This window comes from Scatophagus argus, chromosome 2 (genome assembly GCF_020382885.2).
Source record: "Scatophagus argus isolate fScaArg1 chromosome 2, fScaArg1.pri, whole genome shotgun sequence".
NCBI lineage: Eukaryota > Metazoa > Chordata > Actinopteri > Scatophagidae > Scatophagus > Scatophagus argus.
Genome location: NC_058494.1, coordinates 21,130,009 through 21,150,931, shown reverse-complemented (window position 1 = coordinate 21,150,931; position 20,923 = coordinate 21,130,009). Strand labels below are relative to the sequence as shown.

Below are 20,923 nucleotides of genomic sequence, written 5' to 3'. Positions count from 1 at the left end.
CTCACCTTGCTGCAGTGATGTACAGGCGTACTTGAAGGCACCATGACACTGGGTGTGGTTACAGGTACAACAGAGAACATTTCAGACCACACCTCTCAGTGACGCTGTGTGCAATATTCGTGAATTCGTGAACTGGCCCTTTAAACATGATTAACATGTACAACCATCCCTGGGCCAACACGTGCTGTGAATCTGCTGACAGCTCATCTGCAAATGGTTCTCAGGTGTTTGTGTTTTGCCAAAATAGGTCAATTACCTGTCTTTTCTGTTGAACAGCAGTGTGGATGATTAAACAGGAAGTGGGACTTAGGAGACAAAGTGTTTGCTGTAGTTAAAGTAAACAGAAATAGTGAGATAAATGAGACGAGTGAAGACAAGAGAGGAAAACGCACATAATCGTTGCTATTTTTTTGGTAAATGAGGATCTGATGAGGCCCAGAGTGAAAAAGTGCCACCCTCTGGTGGATGATGCAGTATGAAAGACTCATTCAAGGAAATAATCGAGAAAAAAATTAAAAGGAGAAAAGAGAAAGAGAGAGGGAGGTGAATGAACGACAAACAGTGGATCAGCCAGTTCTTCACAATTCTGCATCTACAGGGCACCATTTGATTGGTTAGACTGGAAAGAGTCCCCTGCAGGCGTACCGTCTGATTGGACGAACGGGAAGGCCAGTAAAATTTTGACACACTCTCTGTCTTAGATACATAAAAGGTGCAAATTTCCAGCGCCACACGTATTGTGGGTGCATATACCTGAGCAGAGGTACCAGAGCAGCTCGGACAGGAAACGCCAACATGAGGATGCGCACACTTTTGTCCATAACCCTGCTGGGCCTGCTGCTGTGGGCCTCCTGCATCCAGGCCAACGACGCAGATACCAACACTGACAAGCGCACAGAAACACAAGAAGAAGAGAAATCAACAGAAGAGGGGGATACAGGAGATACAGGAGACGGGGAGGAGGAAACCGAAGAGGCACCAAAGAAAGAGAAAACAACGGAGATAGAGGAGGAGAAAGACGTGATGGTTCTCCACATCAACAACTTTGACCGAGCTCTCAGTGAAAATCAGTACTTATTGGTCGACTTCTGTAAGTAGTCATGATTTGTATCTAAAGAAGAAACAGTGAAACGATCACTCTTAATAATGAATAAACTCTGGTGCCCAGTAGCTGACATTAAACTTTTTTGAGTCAATACATATGTCCATTGTGTTGCTTCTTAGTGCATCGGTGACAACATATGTTATGCTTAAATGTCTTGATTTTAGAAACACAAACGCTAAAATTAAACAAAAGACGGCCATGAGATGCTACTGAAAAGAACAGCCAAGAGGACCTTGAGTTTATCATTTTTATAATGTATAAATGCAATAAATTGTCAAAATTTTCCACTAGTGCCTTCTGTTGCAGCCTTCTTGAGCACTGACTCGTTATCGCACCGACGTGCTCACACGTGGCCTCTCCGGGTCCAGATGTTCCCTTGGTTCAACTCTCCCACAGTTGAGCTCAGTGCTAAGAGTTGCGAGGCCCTAACGAGGAAAAGATTGAAGGCCGAGCCCAACTGCCACTGTTGCTATCAGCAGCACATTTCCATGTGTATCTTTGCATGTGCTGCTGATAGCAACACCAAACCGGACGGAGCAGAGACCTGCTTCAGTTGATGTTCAGTCTATTTCTTCCACATGGTCAAACTCATACTCATTGTATGATGAAATGAACTGTTTTTTGCGTGTGTTTGCATGCGTGCAGATGCTCCCTGGTGTGGCCACTGTAAAAGTCTGGAGCCAATCTATGCGGAGGCTGCTGCGAAGCTGAAGACGGAGGAACCAGCGATGCGTTTGGCCAAAGTGGACGTCATAGAGGAAAAGGAGCTGGCCGACGAGTTTGCAATCTTAGACTTCCCGACTCTGAAGATGTTTGTCAACGGAGACCGCAAGCAGCCCATCATCTTCACTGGTAAACACACACACACACACACACACACATAATATTATCTCACTACACTGTCATGTTTTCAGGTTCTAACTACGTAATCATTAGGCCTGAGAGTAACCTGAACAGCCACATATGAGCTGAGCGTGTGTGTGTGTGTGTGTGTGTGTGTGTGTGTGTGTTTGTGTGTTTATCTTCTTTACTGCTGAACCTGTTTACTGTCTTTTTATTGCCTTAAGTTATTTGTTTAAATCAACAATTTCAACAGTTTTAAACAGTTTTCAACTCTTTTATCTTTTGTCTTGAATTTTATGTTGTCTTTTGGGAAACATGAATTAAATGATAAGATTCATTATGCAGGAGACAGTTAGCTTGGATTATTTTAGTTTAGCTGAAATGCCTGAAATAAGGCAGAAACAGCTGCTCTCAGCTCTAATCTACTTATCAGCACTACGAAATTTTACCACTTGTCAAGGCACAGGTAGTACGAGAACAATGACTTGGTGCTGCATGTAAATGAATTAAACAATTAACTAAAAAATAGTGCAGAATAACATCCTGTAAAACCACAACGTGCCATTTTTGTACTGTGCTGGAATATGTACTTTTGAAATATGGACACAGTCAGGTTAGATGTTTCCACTATTTCCAGTCTTCATCTAAGCTACGCTAATCTAAGCCGTGGCTTTTTAGATTCATGTTTTCAACCTGCTCATCTAACTCTCGCCGAGAAAAAGAGTATTTCCCAAAACCATTATTCAAAGTAATAAAGTGTCACCCTGGTGGGCATGTTTTTGAACTTTGGACAGAGAGCCATGCTAAGCTAAACATCTCCTGAGTGTAGCTTCATACATAACATGCAAAGTGGCATCAATGTGTGTGTTTCCCAAAACTTCAAACTTTTCTTTCACAATATCTGACTTTAGTGTGTGTGTGTGAGAGAGAGAAAAACCTGCATGTTCACAGTTTGATGTATTAACTGTTTCTTCATAACTCAGTTGCGTATTTGCCTGAATCAACATGTTTTTCCGTATTTTTGTCACATCGTTATCTTACGTCTTGGTCTGTTAAAGCACTTGAAATTCACTTCATTTCAATTCAATGTATTGCGCCAATTCACAACAGAAGTTGTCTCGTGACACTTTCCAGTTAGTGCAAGTCTAGACCAAACTCTTTAATTTGATTTTTGGAGAGACTCAACCAAACCTGCATGGACATGCACTTGGTGACGTTAGAAGGCAGAAACCTCAGAGCAGACCTCTGCTCAATGTGGGCAGCCATTTGCCTTGACCGCCTTCTGAAATGACTCTGACATGACTTCATTTGTTTGTGTGTTTTCCAGGTAAGAGGTCAGTGGAGGGAATAATCCAATGGATGAAGCGTCGTACAGGCCCTGGCGCTCCAGTGCTCGACTCTGCAGCCTCTGCAGCTCAGTTCATCGATTCCCATAATATCACTGTTGTAGGATTCTTTGATGTACGTTTATTTACTTTATCCGTCCTTACCAAGAGATCATAAAATCACTTATCTGTGTTGATATTTATATTTTGATTGATATTTATGTCAGGATCTGGAAAGTGAGGCTGCCAAAGTGCTCAAGGAAATTTATTTCGATGACACTGACACCGAGTTCGCTTTGTCAGCGAGTCCAGAGGTTTTCCAGAAGTATGAAGTGAAAGTCAACTCAGTGGTGCTCTTCAAAAAGGTATGAACTGGACAAGCATTTTGTGCAAACGTACAAGAAGCTGTAAACATTTTAGCTTTGCTGCCATCTAGCGTCTAGAGACAGTGTGTACAGTGTGACCATTTAAGAGGACCATAAGTCCTCAGAAGGATAGAAAGGTGAGGATATTTGGGCGGCCCTGACTTTCTATAAAACTTCAGATTTAGGGTTTAGTCTAGAATATGAACAAGGAAAAGGCCTTGCAGCTATTGTGATGATTATTTTTATTACAAATTAATCTGTCAGGTATCATTTTGATTAACTGATTGATTGTTTAGCCATCGTTTGTCACTGTTTGAATTACTTTGAGCTCTTGAACGAATGTGGGAGGGACTGGGTTGCTTTTATGTGTCTGCGCTACAGGCCCTTTGTCTCATCATTCATCCACTTTAAAAAATATATATATCTTTGAGTGTTGCGTTGGATTAAATTTTTGTTTTTATTTTGTGAATATTTGTCAAGTGTCTCGTGTGTATGACAAAATATCAAATCTAATTTCCAGAGTGCAAAGGTTGGTTGTTTTGTCTGACCATCAGCCCAAACAAAAGGATTTTGAATTTTTAATGATATTAAACAAAGATAAAGAGAAAATCTTCGCAAATGAGAAGCTGAAACCAGCAAATTTCATAGTTCTACCTAATATATGAACTACAAAATCAATCATCACATGCACAACCTTCTGATTTATTATTTCAGAACTACAATACATTGGGATGTTGCTACAAATGTGTGTGTGTGTGTGCGTTTGATAGTTTGATGACGGCAGAGCCGACTTCGCATTGTCAGACGACGGGAAGCTGGACAAGAAAAACGTCACAACTTTCATCAAAGTAAACAGCCTGGAGCTGATCATCCCATTCAGTGAGAAGGTAACACACACACACACACACACACGGTTACAGAGTTAAAATGAAATGTGAAATTAAATTAAGATGATACTGTTTGTGTGTTTTCAGACAGCAGAAAAAATCTTCACCTCCAGTATTTTGCTGCACACCCTGCTGTTCATCAACTCCTCTGTGGAGGATCAGAAGTCCCTGGTGGAAGAATCCAGGACTGCTGCTAAAAAGTTCAAGGGCAAGGTGTGTGTGTGTGTGTGTGTGTGTGTGTCTTTGAGAAAAAGTCAGTGAGACAAAGACATAAAATGTTTTGTATGTGTGTTATGTAGATGCTGTTCATTGTGATCGACATGACACAAGACCTTTCTAATGTGCTGAAGTACTTCGGCGTGTCTGAGAGCGAAATCCCCACGACACGCATCATCAACATGGAGACAGGAAAGAAGTTCACCATCGGTGATGCTGATTTCACAACAGAGTCACTAGCACAGTTGTGTCAAGAGGTTGTGGATGGCACTGCCAAGGTAACACACACACACACACAGATCCATTTCACACTCCGTCACACAGCAGTATTAAACCACGTAACGATTCTTTCTTTGTGGTGCAGCCTTACTATAAGTCTGAGGACATCCCAGAGGACTGGAATAAGGGACCAGTCAAAGTCCTGGTGGGGAAGAATTTTGAGTCTGTTGCTATGGACCCGACTAAAAACGTTTTTGTGGAGTTCTGTAAGTGAGTTTGTCTGCTTGTCTGAGTCTGCAATACAAAACTGTGACTAACAGGCCACAAAATATAGAGAATTCACTGAACATGAATTCAATGCCAACAACAACAAAGGCATAGTTGAGTCATAGTGAGCTCAACTAGCTTCCAGTTGAGCTATGATGTCGCACAATCAGCGTGGGTGGTGTGGCCAAGTCCTCTGGTCATGCAACGAGGACATCATTAGTTTCAGTTAATTCAGCCAAACAAAAAGACACAGGAAAAAAAACTAAACTAAGTTTCCCATCCCTTTCCTGTACCAGCTTGTGTTAAGTTATGTAAGTTATGCAAGCCTTCTTGAAGCCTGGCAACCAATCAAAAATGAGAAATTACAAGCTGTGTCATGATTAATTATATTTACTTTCAGCCATTTCATTTGAGTTCACATAAAAGGTTCTCCAATAATCTGAAATGAAGGCCTACATGACTTTTCGTTGAAAATCAGAAACAGTCTTTTATTTTGCCTGTCATAAAATAGGCCAAAATGATCATAACTGTTGGAATAGCGAATTTACTTCTAATTTATTTTTGTTTTGTTGGGATTACAATTTGAAAATAAAACAGGGAGTGACTTTGGATATGGTCAGTGAGCCCATGCAGCCTTCATTATACAGGAAATACTGATATTATCAGTTCCTAGTAACAACATCGAAATTCAAGTCAACATTTATCAACATTTCATCAGCCAAAGGCCATTGTTCACGGTCACTGACCTAATTTAATAGACTTATGTTGTATTATATTGACCTTGTACAGACCGAGTAACTCTCAACTTGACCAACTTTGTAATGTTGCAACAATCATTCAGCATTAGACAACTAACATTATATATTCAATGTTCAAGAAATCCACTGATATAAAACCAGTATCGGATGTATTCTTACATCTTGTAACAGTGTATGCTTCTGTTTGTTTGTGTGTCTGTGTGTAGATGCTCCATGGTGTGGACACTGTAAGGAACTGACTCCTATCTGGGAGCAGCTGGGTGAAAAGTATGCCGACCATGAAAACATCATCATCGCCAAGATGGATGCCACAGCCAACGAGGTGGAGTCTCTTAACATTCAAGGATTCCCAACACTGAAATACTACCCAGCTGGTAGCAAAGAGGTACCCAAACTCTCACGTGTCACCCTGACAGACACATTATCTATGTACATTATTACATTATATACACTATTTGAGTATTTGACTATTTCTCTCTCCACTCATCCTGTCCTTCATCAATTTGTCTTTTTCTCTCTGTTGTCCTGAAGGTGGTCGACTTCACTGGGCAGAGGGATCTGGAAACCATGTCTAAGTTCCTGGATAACGGAGGAGTGTTACCAGAACAGGCGACTGATGAGGGCGGTGAGGAAGGAGAGGATGATGGGGAAGGCGACGAAAGTGAGGATGGTGAGAAAGGTGACAGCTCTGACGATGATAGCAAGGTTTGTATTTTTAAAGCTACTTTATATTGGTTTCTTGTAAAATATAAATCTACTCTACTCACCACTCTCCCACTTTTATTCTTCTCTCTTTCAGGAGACTGATGAGTCTGCAGAGGTACCCACCAACAAAACATCTAAAGACGAACTGTGATATCATTTTGGTTTCTGGCCAATCAGGATCAACCTTGCATCTTTCAGTGTTTCTTAATAAAACAAATTTGGGTGACAAACATAAAGATGTCGTTTACTCATGGCTATTTTGAATTGGCAAACACTGTTTAAATTTGCCTTCACTTGATAAATTTGATTCAAAAACTGGTTTTCTGACAAATTTAACTTATTTCCATTTAATTTCTCTAAATGTCTCATGAATTGAATTTTGTAAGTTTCATGTGATGAAAATCGTTAATAAAACAAAAGAGTTTATCATACATGAAAGTTATGTGATGAATTAACCCTTCAACATATTTATGGTCTACATTTGCCACAAATGTCAACATAATCACAATCAGTCAAGATGGGGAAATGATTCAGAGAAGCAAAAGTGTTAAAGCAGTGAGGACAAGAATTGTTAGAGGAGGTGAACGGAAGAAAGAAAACCCCACAAAATCATCTGAATGACAACACGCGCAATGAAGTAGAGTTAAAGATGGAAAGTTCAAGACAAACAAATACAAACCTCTAAAAAATGGTGGACCGATCAAACAAGGTGCATATGCACTGACCATATTTCTGGGAAAAAAAAATTGAAAAGAAACAATATGGAAATGACATTATTATACATAGGCCATTGGATAGTATGATGTTTATTGTCTTAGCTTAACATGTTAGCATGCTAACATTTGCAAGGTATATCACAGGCTGGTAAGGATGTCATTAGCAGAAACTTATTTTAACCTGGTGCTAGATATAAAGTCAGGTGATCAAACCTGGCATTTCCTGGATATTTTGTTATGTAAATGTAGACATCATTAATCAGACTAATCAGATTTCTGCACGTGGTCCTCATCTCTTCCTGAAGCTAGCAGCTTGATGCTACACTAGTTGCTGCTAGCATAACATCGACTGGCTCACTGATTAAATGAGGTAGCAGTTCATGAGTTTTCTATCTTAAGAGCTTAACAAGCATGTTATTAGCTGAAAGGTTAACGGTAAAGGCCATTATATTATATATATATGTTGATTTAAGAACTACATACACTCACATAAAAATTTGTGTCTTAATAATTTGCACTCAAACACCTAAGCTGCTGCATAGTTCCTCAGAAAATTATTTTACGTTCACTTACTTGATTCTGTTTGTCATGTATATAAAATGTACTAAGAAAATATTGCTAATTGTAGTATACTGTGTCTTTGCAATTTCTGTCCCATAAATACTGTTATCAGAGAATGAGTTTGCATTTAGGAATGAGGTGACTGTGAGCCAAGGCTGTTAAAGAGGATGAATCTGAACAAAGTAAACAGCTAAAGAGGGTTGGTTTCTTTCTGTGGGAAGCAAAATGTTTCTAATTCCAGAGGAAAACAGGTTCAACAGGCTGTGATGTCACAACTGTCACCAACATGGTACACGTTTCCTCCTGCCAGCCGAGCTTCCTCATTTGTCCAAGGTAAGACCACTGCTCTGATATATCTCACACATCGCACAGTTTTATTAGTGAGGCAGGACGTGTACTACTTGTTTGCAGGCGTTATTTAGAGTTTGTTTAAGGCAGAGATCTGTGCCTGTTTGGATCTGATGCTGTGGCTTGGATGTATCATGTTTACATAAGAGTTCCATGTGAGCTAGGATTACTTGGCTTTGTTCAACATGTGCGTTTAATGAGTGAAACATTTGGTTTTAGGTAACGCATTGGTGCAAATACACAGCTTGTTGATAATCAAGTGAAGTGGGATCACTTTATCTCTGTTCTGTACTGTAATGACACTGTTATTTTTGATCTGTCAGGTCAACTGTGTTCATCTGATAGTAAGTGTGACCTGGGAGATGAAGATTTTCTAATATGTAGATTCTTCACATCACAACTTAAGAAATAATAATTTGAACTGATGTTCTCTATCTGTTTGTAATGTGTACATACAGTGCTCTGGATTTTAAAACTGTTCTTAATCTATACAGTGACAAGACAAGATTTTGGTTTTTTTTTTTACATTTCAATTTTAAAAGTATTTAAGAATAATGTAATGTCACAGTGTGTAAATGTCATACTTAAGAAATTTCCTGGATTATCTACTGTGTCGACTTTGCACTGACTATACTGAAATGCTGCTTGTGTGTGTGTGTGTGTGTGTGTGTGTTGTTTCGACACTGTCCCTTTAAAACTTAAGTTGCCCAGGTGAAAATACAGACCGGTGATTGCAAACATACCTCTCTATTGTCCAATCTGTAGTAGAGTAGGGAGGAGATGATACCAGTAGCTCCCACAGAAGAATGTGCGGACATCACACAGTTTGAAGCTGTCAGTCAGAAACTGACTTTTTAATGAAATTCAATGGAATATAATCAAAAACTGGGAAAATGCAACTTGATGGAATACAAACAATAATAATAGAAAATCTGAAGAGAAAATCTGCAGCTGGGTCCAGATCTACATCATATGATAGGCAGTCAGAGTCCTGAGTATTTTCAGTCAAATAAATGCAGCGAAATGTTCAAAGATAGCCTATATCAAAAAGAGAATCTTGTGTCCCCAAATGGATATGGGTCTGGATCAAAAACTAAAGGCCAGATGTTTGGCAAAATAGTCTCAGCTTTTTCCAGCTCTAAACTTTAGCTCATGGAGTGAGCTCAGTTTTCAATAGACTGAATGAACACCAGGAACAGACAGCTTCAGCTCTCCGTGAGTGTGAGTTATTGTCCTTTTGGACAAAGTCAACGGGTGGTTGTCTATCAGGGGTCTCTGGTCATCGTGGATGTGAATGACCTCCTTTTTCTTTCTTTAGCCGCCCATTGACTCCTCATTGACTTTGACTTCTTCCCAGTGGATGCTATAACTGGTTTGGTGTATTGTTCAAAGGAAACTGACGTGATCTTTTTTTTTTACTGCTTCCAGTGAGTCATTTGACAAGTGAACCATCTCAATAACCCATTGTACACAGCCTGTTCAAGATTTTTGTGGAAAAATTGCTCAGCAAAAAAAGAAAAAAAGTAAAAGAGTGAGACATTGAGTGGCGATAACCCTAACCCTAACTATTACTTCCAAAGATTGAGCTTTTCCTTAACTTTGCAGCCAATTTAATTTTGAAATAACATAAAATAATAATCAGCTTCAAAAACATAACCTTCTCGAACGATTCGTGAAGACAAAATATGTCGTCTCTTTGTTGTTTTCTTACATTTGAATTGTCTGCTGTCTCCTCTTCATCGCCAGCTTCCTGTTTGTCTGAATGATCTCCTGATGGAACCCCCTTCATATGAGGAGGCCCGTCTCCACCCTTCCACCCACATCCCTCCTCCCCCGTCTTATGATGCCTCCTTCCCCTCTCCCTCCACACCTCCTCCTACCTATGGAGAAGCAGGTAAGATAAAATCTCAGTGGTTCCTCTTTGCCTGTTTCTTTCCCAGCTCATCAGGTATCATACACGGTTCATCTATTGTCACCAAATCGTATTTGTGTTTATTTTGTCAGACGTTTTCATAATTTTGTTGACATCTAAGTGGATGTAATACTGTTCACATTCACACCAGGTAGTGTTCAGTGATTTTATTCTGACACCCGAAACAGAACTATTTGTGAATTTGAACAACTCAATTGTAAATCTGACTGTAACAAAACACATTTAAGGTGATTAGAGAGAGCAGGAGGTGTCAGAAAGGAGTTTTAAGGGCCTGAAACTGAGCAAAGTAACCAGGCTGTCACACATTGGTCATTTAGGATTTTTAATGTGGTTAGAGATCTTTCTGAAAATGAGAAACACGAGTGTGGATGCACATCATTTTCACACAAGAACAATGTTTTTAAAATCACCAATCTCACCCTTGTTGTCGCTGGACAGCTGCTTAAGCCCACGCACTTCTTCTTCTTCACTGTATTTCCAGCCGGCACAAAACACCACCTGTGGCCAGGAGGGACAAAAAGCCCACCTGATCAAATCATTATTTCACGGTCACAACATTTTCTGACCAAACTCAACATAAATAAACATTAATGACTAAAGTCCTGATGTGTATTAGAATCATGGCATTTAAAATGAATGATAACAGAGAGACTTTGAGGCGACTAAAGGTTGTTTGTTTGTTTGTTTTTAGTTACATTCCAGACGGATCCTTTTCCTATCCTGACTCCACCTGTGGTGCCAGCTGCTGCGACGTCACGGCCACAGAACACTGGAGTCATAATCCATCCACCTACACAAGGTATCAAAGGCTTCAACTTTACTGTCGCTCTCAATGGCATACAAGCACACCAACCGGTCAAGTGAAAATAATCGTTTCTTCTCATTCTGTTCTCAATATCCCACTTCTGAATTTCAGTTGGTGTGATACCGTCCATCAGCAGCACACAAACTCAGCCAGCAGTGGTGGTGCAGCCTCCGCCCGATGTGTCAGTCTCACTGACACATCTGAGAGACATACCTTGTGTGGTCCGCTGTCCACGCTGCCGGCGTGTTGTCACCTCCAAAGTCACGTACTATCCTGGGCAGACTGCCTGGTGCCTGTGTGGTGTCCTCACATTTGCGGGGTGAGACACACACACACACACACACACACACACACACACACGAGTAAACCAGGTTTAACAAAGACTCTCTCTGCATCTCTGTGTTTCAGGCTGGTCTGTGGTTTCTGTCTGATTCCCTTAATGGTACGTAGCCTGCAAGATGCATATCATAACTGCCCAGAGTGCGGATACCATCTGCACACACACGAAAGATGACACTGTTGGCGTTAATAAAGCTCCTAATAAGTCCACCTAAAATCACACATACACATATATTTTTGTCACATTATGGATAAGTAAACTGTTGTAGGTTAGGAATGTAAACAGCTCACTGCTACACAGTGAGGCAAGACTGCATTTAGATGGCAGTAAGTGTAATCTAAGTTTTATACAGAACAAACTGATCATGGAGACGGACAGAGGAGGAGCAGTTTGGGAAGGATTTTTCCTGCTAGAAAAACTTGTCACGGTAGGAATCTTCAGAAATTCACCTTTGCTTCCCCCTCTGAAGGACAAAAGTCCCGTCTGTCCCCGTGAGTTTGGCAAAAACAGGTTTTGCACTATGAGTATAATGTTGGGGGTTTACCATACGACTTTGCACTTCATTCATAGACGTGTTCTCTTCTTAAATGTGGCAATTATATTTTCTATATTTAAATACTTATAACATTTTTTGACACATCCAAGTCATGTTTACTTTAATAATGAAGGGGACAACTTGTTCAATTGTTTGTCAAAGCAAACAAAAAATCCATTTGGAAAACAATTCTTCTTCTAAAGGCCCTGAACATCTAAGGTACACAGGTCACCTTACTTATTTTGACAGATTAACCCTTTATTAGCCCTTTTCTCAAGATTGTTTGGGCTTCTTTGGCATCTCCCTCACTCTCCTGCTAGTTGCACCTGTTATGGAGGTAACATCTTAATCATACTTATTAGGAAACATGCACATGAACAGCTGTGTGAGTGTGCAGGGCCTTTGATAGAACTTATGATACGAAGAGGTACGCAAAACAAGGTTTTTAGTTGTAAAAAAGTTACAAAAGTAACGTTGATTCATACTAGTTTATAATTTATGATAAGTTGAGGAACACAAAATTATGATTTGCAGTCGGATTCTGTTTAATTTTATATGCTACGCCTCAAATTTGCTGGTAAAAATTACAGATGTGTCTTTATGTTATGAATTGCTGTGATACATACTTTGGTATAACACTTATTGTCTGTACAAATCTATTCAGTGAAGCTGATGATATTCAGTGTCTTTAGGTCCATGTCATAAATTTGGAAATAACCACAATAACCAGAAGTTAAGTGTCTAAGAATTATATCTTAAACAAATTGTTTGACATTTTTGAAAAATATCCTTATTGGCTTTCTTGCTGAGAGTGAGAGCTATACCTTATTACTGAACTCAATTCATCAAAATATTCTAGGCAAATGCTTTCATTTTCATCCATTTTCATCCCCTCCCAAGCAGTCCCTCTTAATCATTGCTTGATATTTGTCTGTTTGTTTATGGAGCTACAGTCAGCTAGCTTAACTTTGCTGAAAATACTTGACTTTCTTACCTTTGGACAGAGTCAAGATATCCATTTCCCCCTGTTTCCAGTCTCTATGGTAAGCTAACCGTCTGCTAGCTTTAGTTTGGGGTACTGTATATGAATACGGTATTGACTCATCTGCGAGAAAGCTAATAAGCGTGTTTCTCGAAATGCTGAATGAATCCTTTACTGATTAATACTTGATACTGTGATACAGACCTGCTGTGAATACCAGGTATAGAAAACTGGGTGTAGGTTGTGGTGCCTGGGCTTCTGAGTGTATAAACCTCAATTCAATGACTGATTAACACATCTGCTTTACCTGTCGTTGTTGTCAGAATGTATGACATAATGTATCACTGCCAACTGCCTTTTTTTTGTTTGTTTGTTTAATCAAAATATGGTCATATTAGTATTTATCATTCTATCATGTTGATAGGGAAATAAAGTGGTCCTGGTTACTTTGACGACGACGTGAAGTAGTTTTTTTATTATCATTTCAGCATCTGTGAAAGGCTGCGAATTTTGCATGTGTGCATGTATGTGTTCTGTTTTTTCTGTGTGTCGTGAAAGAGCGTGTGTATGAGTTTGCACTTCCATTTTGACCTTGTTGAAACTAAAATGCTAGGCAAAGGCCGTTAAGATATTAGTGATATGACTGATACGACCAGCAGCCAATAACAGATTTACAGCAGGTCTCGAATAGAAAGTTAATCAGCTACAGACTTGTGAGCCTAGTCGCAGATAACAAAGCATTCACAACTACCACCTCAGCACTGATACACACACACACACACACCAGCCCTTCCTTTCACCACTCCCTCCCTCCATACCTCTCAGTCAAGCTTGTTCCAGTGTCTAATTTGTCACATTGTGAGTGAGCCGTCATGAGGACACTGCCACTGCTGGGGGTGACGGCCTTGTGTCTTTGTGCGTTTGTCACCGCTGACACGCAAGACAAGTCGTCTCTCGAGGAGGACGGGGTTGTCCAGCTGAAGAAGGGAAATTTCAACAGAGCGCTGAGAAAACATAAGCAGCTCCTGGTGCACTTCTGTAAGTTACACTCAAAGTGTCCCTCAGCTTCAGCTCAATGTGTGTGTTAGTAAGCTAAGAGATTCGGCTCATGCTCGCTTCCTGTGTGTGTCTGTGTGTGTGTAGATGCTCCTCTGTCTGGAGAGGGCCAGCGAGTCTCCGCAGCATTCGAAGGTGCTGCTGCAAAGCTTCAGGGGTCAGAGGTCAAAATGGCGGCGGTTGATGTGACAAAGGAGAAGGACCTGGTTAAAGAGCTCAATGTAACGGACCTCCCCACAATCAGGCTGTACCTCTCTGGAGATAAACACAGCCATGTGGACTGTCCTGGTATGTGCAAATAACAAGCAGTATATTTTCTCCCACATGGGTCAAAACCTGCAGGCCAAATCCAGTCTAGCACCTCAGTCTGTGTGGCCAGTGAGAGCTTGCAAAGAATATGATTTGTGCACTTCAACTCTATGCTCTGTTACAGAATACACTGTCCATAAACTAGATGTCCTTCAGTGCATCCGGATTTTGCTATTCATACAGATGAGCCACATTAGCAAGGAGCTGTCAATCATGACATCTCACTCCCCTTTTCACAACATCAAGTCAAGTCAAGTCAAGTCAACTTTATTTGTATAGCCCATTTTTACAAGCAGTTTGTCTCAAAGGGCTTAACATAACATCAGCAACATCCTCTGCCCTTCGACCCTCACATCGACTAAGGAAAAACTCCCAGAAAAACCTTTAACAGGAAAAAATGGAAGAAACCTCAGGGTGAGCAACAGAGGAGGGATCCCTCACCCAGGACGGGCAGACGTGCAATGGATGTTGTACAGGCAGGAAAGCAATTTGCAACATGAGAAATGACATTACTAAAAAGATAAGCAAAACAAAATCTCAACTGTTTAGTTTCACTTTTTGCTACCACCTCAATATGATTTTAACATTTCACAAGTTATAGGAAATTTATAGTATTGAAAATTATAATGAACTGCTGTAACATTCATGTATTCATCAAACAAGTGATTAAAAACAAACTTAGCTGGTTTCACTTTTGAGGTGTGACAACGCCCCTGACTGGTCGAACCCTGTAATGCGATGACATAGCAACAGGCATAGAACTTACAGGAAGTAGACACACAGCCCTTCTAAGGACAGCCTGTCCACTAGCTGCAATTCACTAATAGTAATAGTAATTATATACTAATACTAATTATTTACACCTACTTCTAGAAAAACATGCCTAAGCTTTATTTTAGTTTGTGCAAATATAATATCAATTACATATCAGAATTTAAAAGAAATAACACTAATTCCCGTTCGTTTCTCTTACAGGGCAGACAGTTTTGCCCATACAGTGACAGCATTCTGCTAACGAATGCTGATTGGTCGGTTAAAGATTTATGACTGGCAACGTTACGTTATGTCAGGATAACTTCAGTTATCATTATGTTAACATAACCATAATTATACAGTTGTTTCTCCCACAGTTGTGTTTGTGCTTTTACTATTTATGCAATAAAACTTTTAATCAATATGTTTCCCATAAATGCCCCCCCCAGTATTCATGTCATTGATTATAGGCTATAGGATAAGGTAGGATAAGGCTTTAAGGCTTGATTCTGACACATATTAATGAAAAATGAAATTATTATTATTACTTTTGTGGGATCAAAAACCTGGTTATTCATCAATCCCCTTTGGCAAAAAACAGCATGCAATAATAATATTTCCTTAATTGTTACAGTACTTTTTTAATCAACAAAGCTGTTGAATCTTATTTAGTCTGGGAAGAATTCTGAAGATAAAAACTTTCCTGAATTGTGATTAAGTTCCCCAGAGTTCGGCCTCCATCTTGACCTGGCTGAAGAGGAGGGCGGGATCTGCTGCTGACATCATCACTGATCTTTGGCAGTTAGAGGCCTCAGAGGACCTGACAGTGGTTGGATTCTTTAAGGTGAATACAGACTGACTGTTTTTCTGTTTAACTGGTGCTGTGACTGTGATCAGTTGTCTAAATAACAGTTTATATGTGTGTGAGTAGGAGCTGAACCACGAATACGTCCAGCTGTTTTATGCTGCAGCGCTCGACCTTCCTGACGTTAGCTTCGCTGTGACACAGGACAATGAAGTTATCAGCAAATATGGTCTCGCGCATGATGTCGTACTGCTGATCAAAAAGGTACTTCAAAGACAACATACAGTAAGATCAAACACACAGACAAACCTCTGTCCATTGTGTTGGGATCAAGACATGATAATAAAGTCATTAAACCATCACACCAAGCTGGTTGGATGCATTAATATTGCAGAAGAGCAGAGATTAATTGCCTTTGTGTGTGTGTGTGTTTGTGTGCACTGCAGTCAAAGCTCATCCAGGCTTACAAAATGATGCCTCAGACATCCAAAGAGGAGCTGATCATTTTTATCACCGTCTACCAGATGGACCCAGTCACCGAGTACACTGGAAAGGTATTCGAAGGGCGGTGCACACATATAACCGCTTACTTTATGTAAACTTCCTAAGTCTGGTTGCTTCACTTCATTAACTGACTGAAGAATTTCTTAATATTTGTTAGTATGTAGTTTGGTTTTAGTTGCCATCTTTATGTGTTGAAAATCTGAAGGTCAAACAATCCTTTGTGTGAATATGAAAAAAAAAGAGAGAAAACATCTCACTTGATTTTGTTCTCACATTTAAAATCTACAGTCTAAATGGCCTAAATCACAGTGACCTTTCTAACATTAAGATGACCGGCAGAGCCCAGTCAATCAGCCCCATTATATAGATAGTTCGTCAGACTGCTGTGGAGGAAAGCTGTTCATTTTCTACCAGCTCTGTGACTCCCTCATGCTGTACATTATACCATAAAACTAGTCTATGGAGAAAGGTATAAGGATGGAGCTGCTCGGCCACTTGCTTCCAGTGAAGGGAAATCTTAATGCTTCAGCATACCAAGACATTTTGGACAATGCTATGCTTCCAACTTTGTGGCAGCAATTTGTTGAAGGCCCTTTTCTATCCCAGCATGACTGTGTCTCAGTGCACAAAGCAAAGCTCCTTAAAGACATGCTTGGATGAGTTTGGTGTGGAAGAACTTGATTGGCCCACACAGAGTCTTGACCTCAACCCCATCCAACACCTTTGGGATGAACTGGAACAGAGATTGTGAGCCTTTTGGTCCAACATCAGTGTGTGACCTCACAAATGCTCTGCTGCACCAATGGGCAAAATTCTCACAGAAACACATTAAAATCCCATTTGGTGTAATAGTGAGGCGGACCAATACTTTTGTTTATATATTGCATTTGATCAGGTGTCAGCAGCAGGTGTAACTCACTGCCACGTCAGATGACGATAGGAAGTCAAAAGATAAAATAAGGGATTCAAAGCACCGAATCAAAGCAACCGTCAACTGGTGATGAGTTTTTGAAAATGAAAAGCTTTTGTCTCATGTACTGTGTTGTTTCACAGCACATCATGTTATATTAAAATACTTCTGACTGCCATATGGTCTCCTATAGATCTACTGCACTGAGTGGCATTGCCTTCAAAAGTGCCATCATTTTGCTACTGTATAAAAACGCACTCTGCAGCTGTTTTGACACATATAACCTTATATTGTTAATGAAGATGTATTCATGTTATTCTTTCACTTGCAGACAGCCAGACAGATTTTAACAGCGCCCGTGTTAAACCACGCCCTCCTGTTTGTCAACAGGAGCTCTGCTGACTTTGAAGAGATCCACTCTGCTTTCAGCAGCGCTGCAGAATCCTTCAGGTTGAAGGTACAGAACAAACACAAATTATTTCAAACAGCAGCATTGCAGCACATTGCAATAATCTTCTTGCAAACAGCTGGAGTTCATCACCTCAGCGTGTGTGGGTGGGTGCGTGTGGGTGTGTGTGCATTCAGGTTTTGTTCGTGTGGGTGAACGTGGACGAGCCCCGTAATGGTAGGCTGATGGAGTACTTCCGGGTCCGGGATTTCGAGGCTCCTCTCATCCGACTGGTCAACCTGACAGACCATGTGACCTATCACCTGCCCTCTGACACTCTGGATGACGAGACCATAAGAAATTTCTGCCAGTCCTACCTAGAAGGCAAGGCTAAGGTAACATTCACTCTCATTTATGGTGTGATTATATGGCAGGAAGTGTAGAATCAGCATGTCCAGATTTAAATAACATGTTTGTGTTCATGTTAATGTGACAGCCGAAAATGCAGAGTGAGCCGATACCTGAGGGATGGGACCAGCAGCCAGTGAAGGAGCTGGTGGGAATGACGCTGGAGAAAGTCGCCTTTAACCCCAACAAGACTGTTTTTGTTCTCTTCTGTATGTGAGCTCTCTTCATTCAAAATGACACAGTAAACCTGGACTTGTCAGCGTTAATGCTGGGATTAGTTTGGTACAAAAGTTTAACGTCTTTGTTTTAAAATTATTTCAAAGGTGCAGTAATCAATACTTTATGTTAGATAGTGACAGACAAAGTGACGAGGTGTTGAACCCACAGAGAATTATCTCCTCACTCTGCAGTTCCTCTCAGCTCTGTGGAGCGTTTTAGTGTCTTTCAGCTCACTGTTTTGATTTGCTATCACTGCTGTCACACTGTTGTTATCAGAGAAGAAGCTCTCATAAAAAATCCTCTGCTTGCTTAGCATCACACAGCAGACAAAGTTAGCCACTAACTTGTGAGCATTGTGTAGCATTTAGCTACATAGCATTGGTGAAGACCAGAACAAAGCTAAAAGAACAGTGAATATTAGACTAAAGATCATTAGCTGGCCATAAGCCCTGATGAATTTGTTAGGGTTGGGGGGGGTTAGGGTTGTTTTGTTGGCTAAACAATGGATTAACACAGGTTTAAATATAACTTTGACAGCCAACAAAATTGGCTCCTAGATGCCATGTGATCTTCAAAACGACAAATCCATACTTGAAGGGTCGCATTGCTTTTTTATTTTATGGACTTCTTTTAGTTTTAATCTTTCCGCTGTTGATGTTGCCACCCGTACTCACCACCTACACCTATAAAAATCTTCATTAAACGTGTATTTCAGACCTTCCCTACAGCCAGAAGTCCAGCGCTCTGTTTCCACTGTGGGCGGAGTTAGCCGAGGCCCTGATGGACCGAGAGGACGTGGTGGTCGCTCGCATCGACGCCTCAGCCAACGACATCAACATGTCAATGCAGGGCTCCTACCCGTCACTCTGCCTGTTCCCTGCTCTGTATGCTGAAAGAGTAAGTAAAAAAAAGACTTTTTTGCGTGATATCTCGTTTGTGATGATTTGACTGTATAACAATGTGATCGGAGCCAATAGTTAAGATCAACTGTGGCTGCATTACTTAAAGAAATATCCATATTTTGTAAAATGTGACATCTTCCTGTCAGGTGGTGGTTTACTCCGGTAAGAGAAATCTGAAGGACCTGATTAAGTTTCTAGATATGGAGGTGGAGAAAGCCAAAAAGCACAGAGTAAAGGTAAACCGTCTGCTTCATTACTCTGCCCGACACGACAGCAGTGATTCGACTGTCAAACAGTTTGTTTGACTGTGTGTGTGTGTGTGTGTTTCAGAGCTGCTCTTTTCTCTGTTAAAAATAATCTTCTTTCTTTTGCGGCTCCAGGAGGATGAAGACAGGAGGAAGTACATCGAGGCCATAAAAACTGAAGAGGCAAAAAAAGCCAATGAAGCCAAAGAGGAGCTTTAATTCAAAAAGATTAAAGGGTGTGTGTGTATATGTGTGTGTATATGTGTGTGTGTGTGTCATACCTTTTAGTCAGTACTCTCTAAACATGGATCTGGTTTTGTCTAGTCTAGTCATAAGCTCTCTGTCCAATCAAATCCAGTAAAGTTTTCAGTTAAAAAAAGTCTCTCGGTGGAAAGACTTTGTATTTATTTAACCTCAGCGGGTTTCTGTTGTGGTCATGATGGTCATTACAGTTCAAAACTGAAGCAGACTTGATGTAAACTTCAACTATGGCAAAAAGATCCTTCATGTAGAATTAATGATGCATAGTACAGAGCCTGACCGACACATCAGCATGGTCGACATTATTGGACAATCACAGCACGTATAAGGTTTTAATATTTTGATTGCTAATATTTCAAGCAAATAAGAAACTAATTGCAGTACAGAAATACCAAAGATATGTTTGAGATCATTTGGAAAAAGTTTCTCCAGCACACTTATTGTCCACCAGGCAGCACTAACTGTAAGTTGTCCTGTTCAGTATATACCTTAGTCACCTTTAAAGGATAAAAAATTAAGTTTGTTTATTATCTTCCTTCCTTGATGACAATCTGTATTTTTGTTGTCGATAAATCAGTCCATGATGGTTTCTGACTTCACCACTGGGGTGAGCTGTGGTCCTTCAGGTCCCAGTTCCAGCTTGGACTCACACCAATACTGGCCTCCATCATCTTCTACACTGGTGTTAATGTACAGACTGAAGGCGAGTAAGTGTTGTCTGTTCTCTGTGGAAGGTCACAACGAGGTTTTCAACAGGACCAGCGTTCTGGACTGTCCGCTGCAGAGTGGGCTGGTGACCCTCAAACATCAGCCTGGTGTGATTAACAAAGCCGATGGACACATTAGACGCAAAGAGACAAGACACATGGAGAGACAGACACATAAAGAGAACAAACCTCTCATCAAAGACATCAAATAAACAAAAAACAATGCTGTGACTCATTTACTTTTGCACTCTTTTGTAGTCTTATTGTAAATGATGAAAGCATCGCTAGCAGCAGGATCTTCTAATGTACAGCAGCAGGTTCGCTTACTGTAGACAGTTACAGGCAGGAAGCTGCAACGCTGGTGGTCAGGAACATCATCATCACTATAAAAGCACACCTTCAGCCCTGTCATGTGGCGTCCCGCTTCCTCTCTGTGGCTGTTGAGCAGACAAAGTGTTCACGGTCCAGCGGTAGCAGCTGAAATGACAGTGAAGGAAAGTTTATTTGGCTCACCTCTGTGGTGGTGCGCTGCTCAAATCAGGTGCA

The 20,923-nt window shown here is 40.5% G+C and overlaps 3 protein-coding genes across 3 annotated transcripts; all 3 read left to right on the top strand.

The window, feature by feature from the left end:
- Nucleotides 1–696: 696 nt before the first annotated feature.
- On the top strand, nt 697–6,926 carry pdia2 (protein disulfide isomerase family A, member 2). Its single transcript, XM_046417908.1, has 11 exons — nt 697–1,090; nt 1,751–1,957; nt 3,276–3,409; nt 3,501–3,638; nt 4,409–4,525; nt 4,613–4,738; nt 4,825–5,019; nt 5,106–5,226; nt 6,192–6,370; nt 6,517–6,690; nt 6,785–6,926. The coding sequence occupies exons 1-11, from the start codon at nt 796–798 to the stop codon at nt 6,839–6,841; spliced, it is 1,743 nt and encodes a 580-aa protein (XP_046273864.1). The 5' UTR covers nt 697–795; the 3' UTR covers nt 6,842–6,926.
- Nucleotides 6,927–8,037: 1,111 nt separating this feature from the next.
- si:dkeyp-75b4.8 (lipopolysaccharide-induced tumor necrosis factor-alpha factor homolog) lies at nt 8,038–13,362 on the top strand. The gene is made up of 5 exons (XM_046417898.1): nt 8,038–8,300; nt 10,062–10,209; nt 10,940–11,047; nt 11,165–11,372; nt 11,462–13,362. Exons 2-5 carry the CDS (start codon nt 10,089–10,091, stop codon nt 11,565–11,567), a joined length of 543 nt encoding a protein of 180 aa, XP_046273854.1. The 5' UTR covers nt 8,038–8,300; nt 10,062–10,088; the 3' UTR covers nt 11,568–13,362.
- Nucleotides 13,363–13,736: 374 nt separating this feature from the next.
- Nucleotides 13,737–20,685, top strand: zgc:136472 (uncharacterized protein LOC678514 homolog). The gene is made up of 11 exons (XM_046417884.1): nt 13,737–13,948; nt 14,054–14,254; nt 15,748–15,872; nt 15,960–16,097; nt 16,280–16,387; nt 17,579–17,704; nt 17,833–18,030; nt 18,132–18,252; nt 18,978–19,159; nt 19,311–19,400; nt 19,545–20,685. Exons 1-11 carry the CDS (start codon nt 13,783–13,785, stop codon nt 19,626–19,628), a joined length of 1,539 nt encoding a protein of 512 aa, XP_046273840.1. The 5' UTR covers nt 13,737–13,782; the 3' UTR covers nt 19,629–20,685.
- The last annotated feature ends 238 nt before the right edge of the window (nt 20,686–20,923 follow it).

Coding starts and splice junctions, on each gene's coding strand:
- pdia2 (XM_046417908.1), top strand. CDS start 796: ATGAGGATGCGCACACTTTTGTCCATAACCCTGCTGGGCCTGCTGCTG. Junction 3,639..4,408: donor CAGTGGTGCTCTTCAAAAAG/GTATGAACTGGA, acceptor TGCGTTTGATAG/TTTGATGACGGCAGAGCCGA. Junction 4,739..4,824: donor CTAAAAAGTTCAAGGGCAAG/GTGTGTGTGTGT, acceptor TGTGTTATGTAG/ATGCTGTTCATTGTGATCGA.
- si:dkeyp-75b4.8 (XM_046417898.1), top strand. CDS start 10,089: ATGGAACCCCCTTCATATGAGGAGGCCCGTCTCCACCCTTCCACCCAC. Junction 11,048..11,164: donor AATCCATCCACCTACACAAG/GTATCAAAGGCT, acceptor TCTGAATTTCAG/TTGGTGTGATACCGTCCATC. Junction 11,373..11,461: donor GGTGTCCTCACATTTGCGGG/GTGAGACACACA, acceptor TCTGTGTTTCAG/GCTGGTCTGTGGTTTCTGTC.
- zgc:136472 (XM_046417884.1), top strand. CDS start 13,783: ATGAGGACACTGCCACTGCTGGGGGTGACGGCCTTGTGTCTTTGTGCG. Junction 18,031..18,131: donor ACCTAGAAGGCAAGGCTAAG/GTAACATTCACT, acceptor TTAATGTGACAG/CCGAAAATGCAGAGTGAGCC. Junction 19,401..19,544: donor CCAAAAAGCACAGAGTAAAG/GTAAACCGTCTG, acceptor TTGCGGCTCCAG/GAGGATGAAGACAGGAGGAA.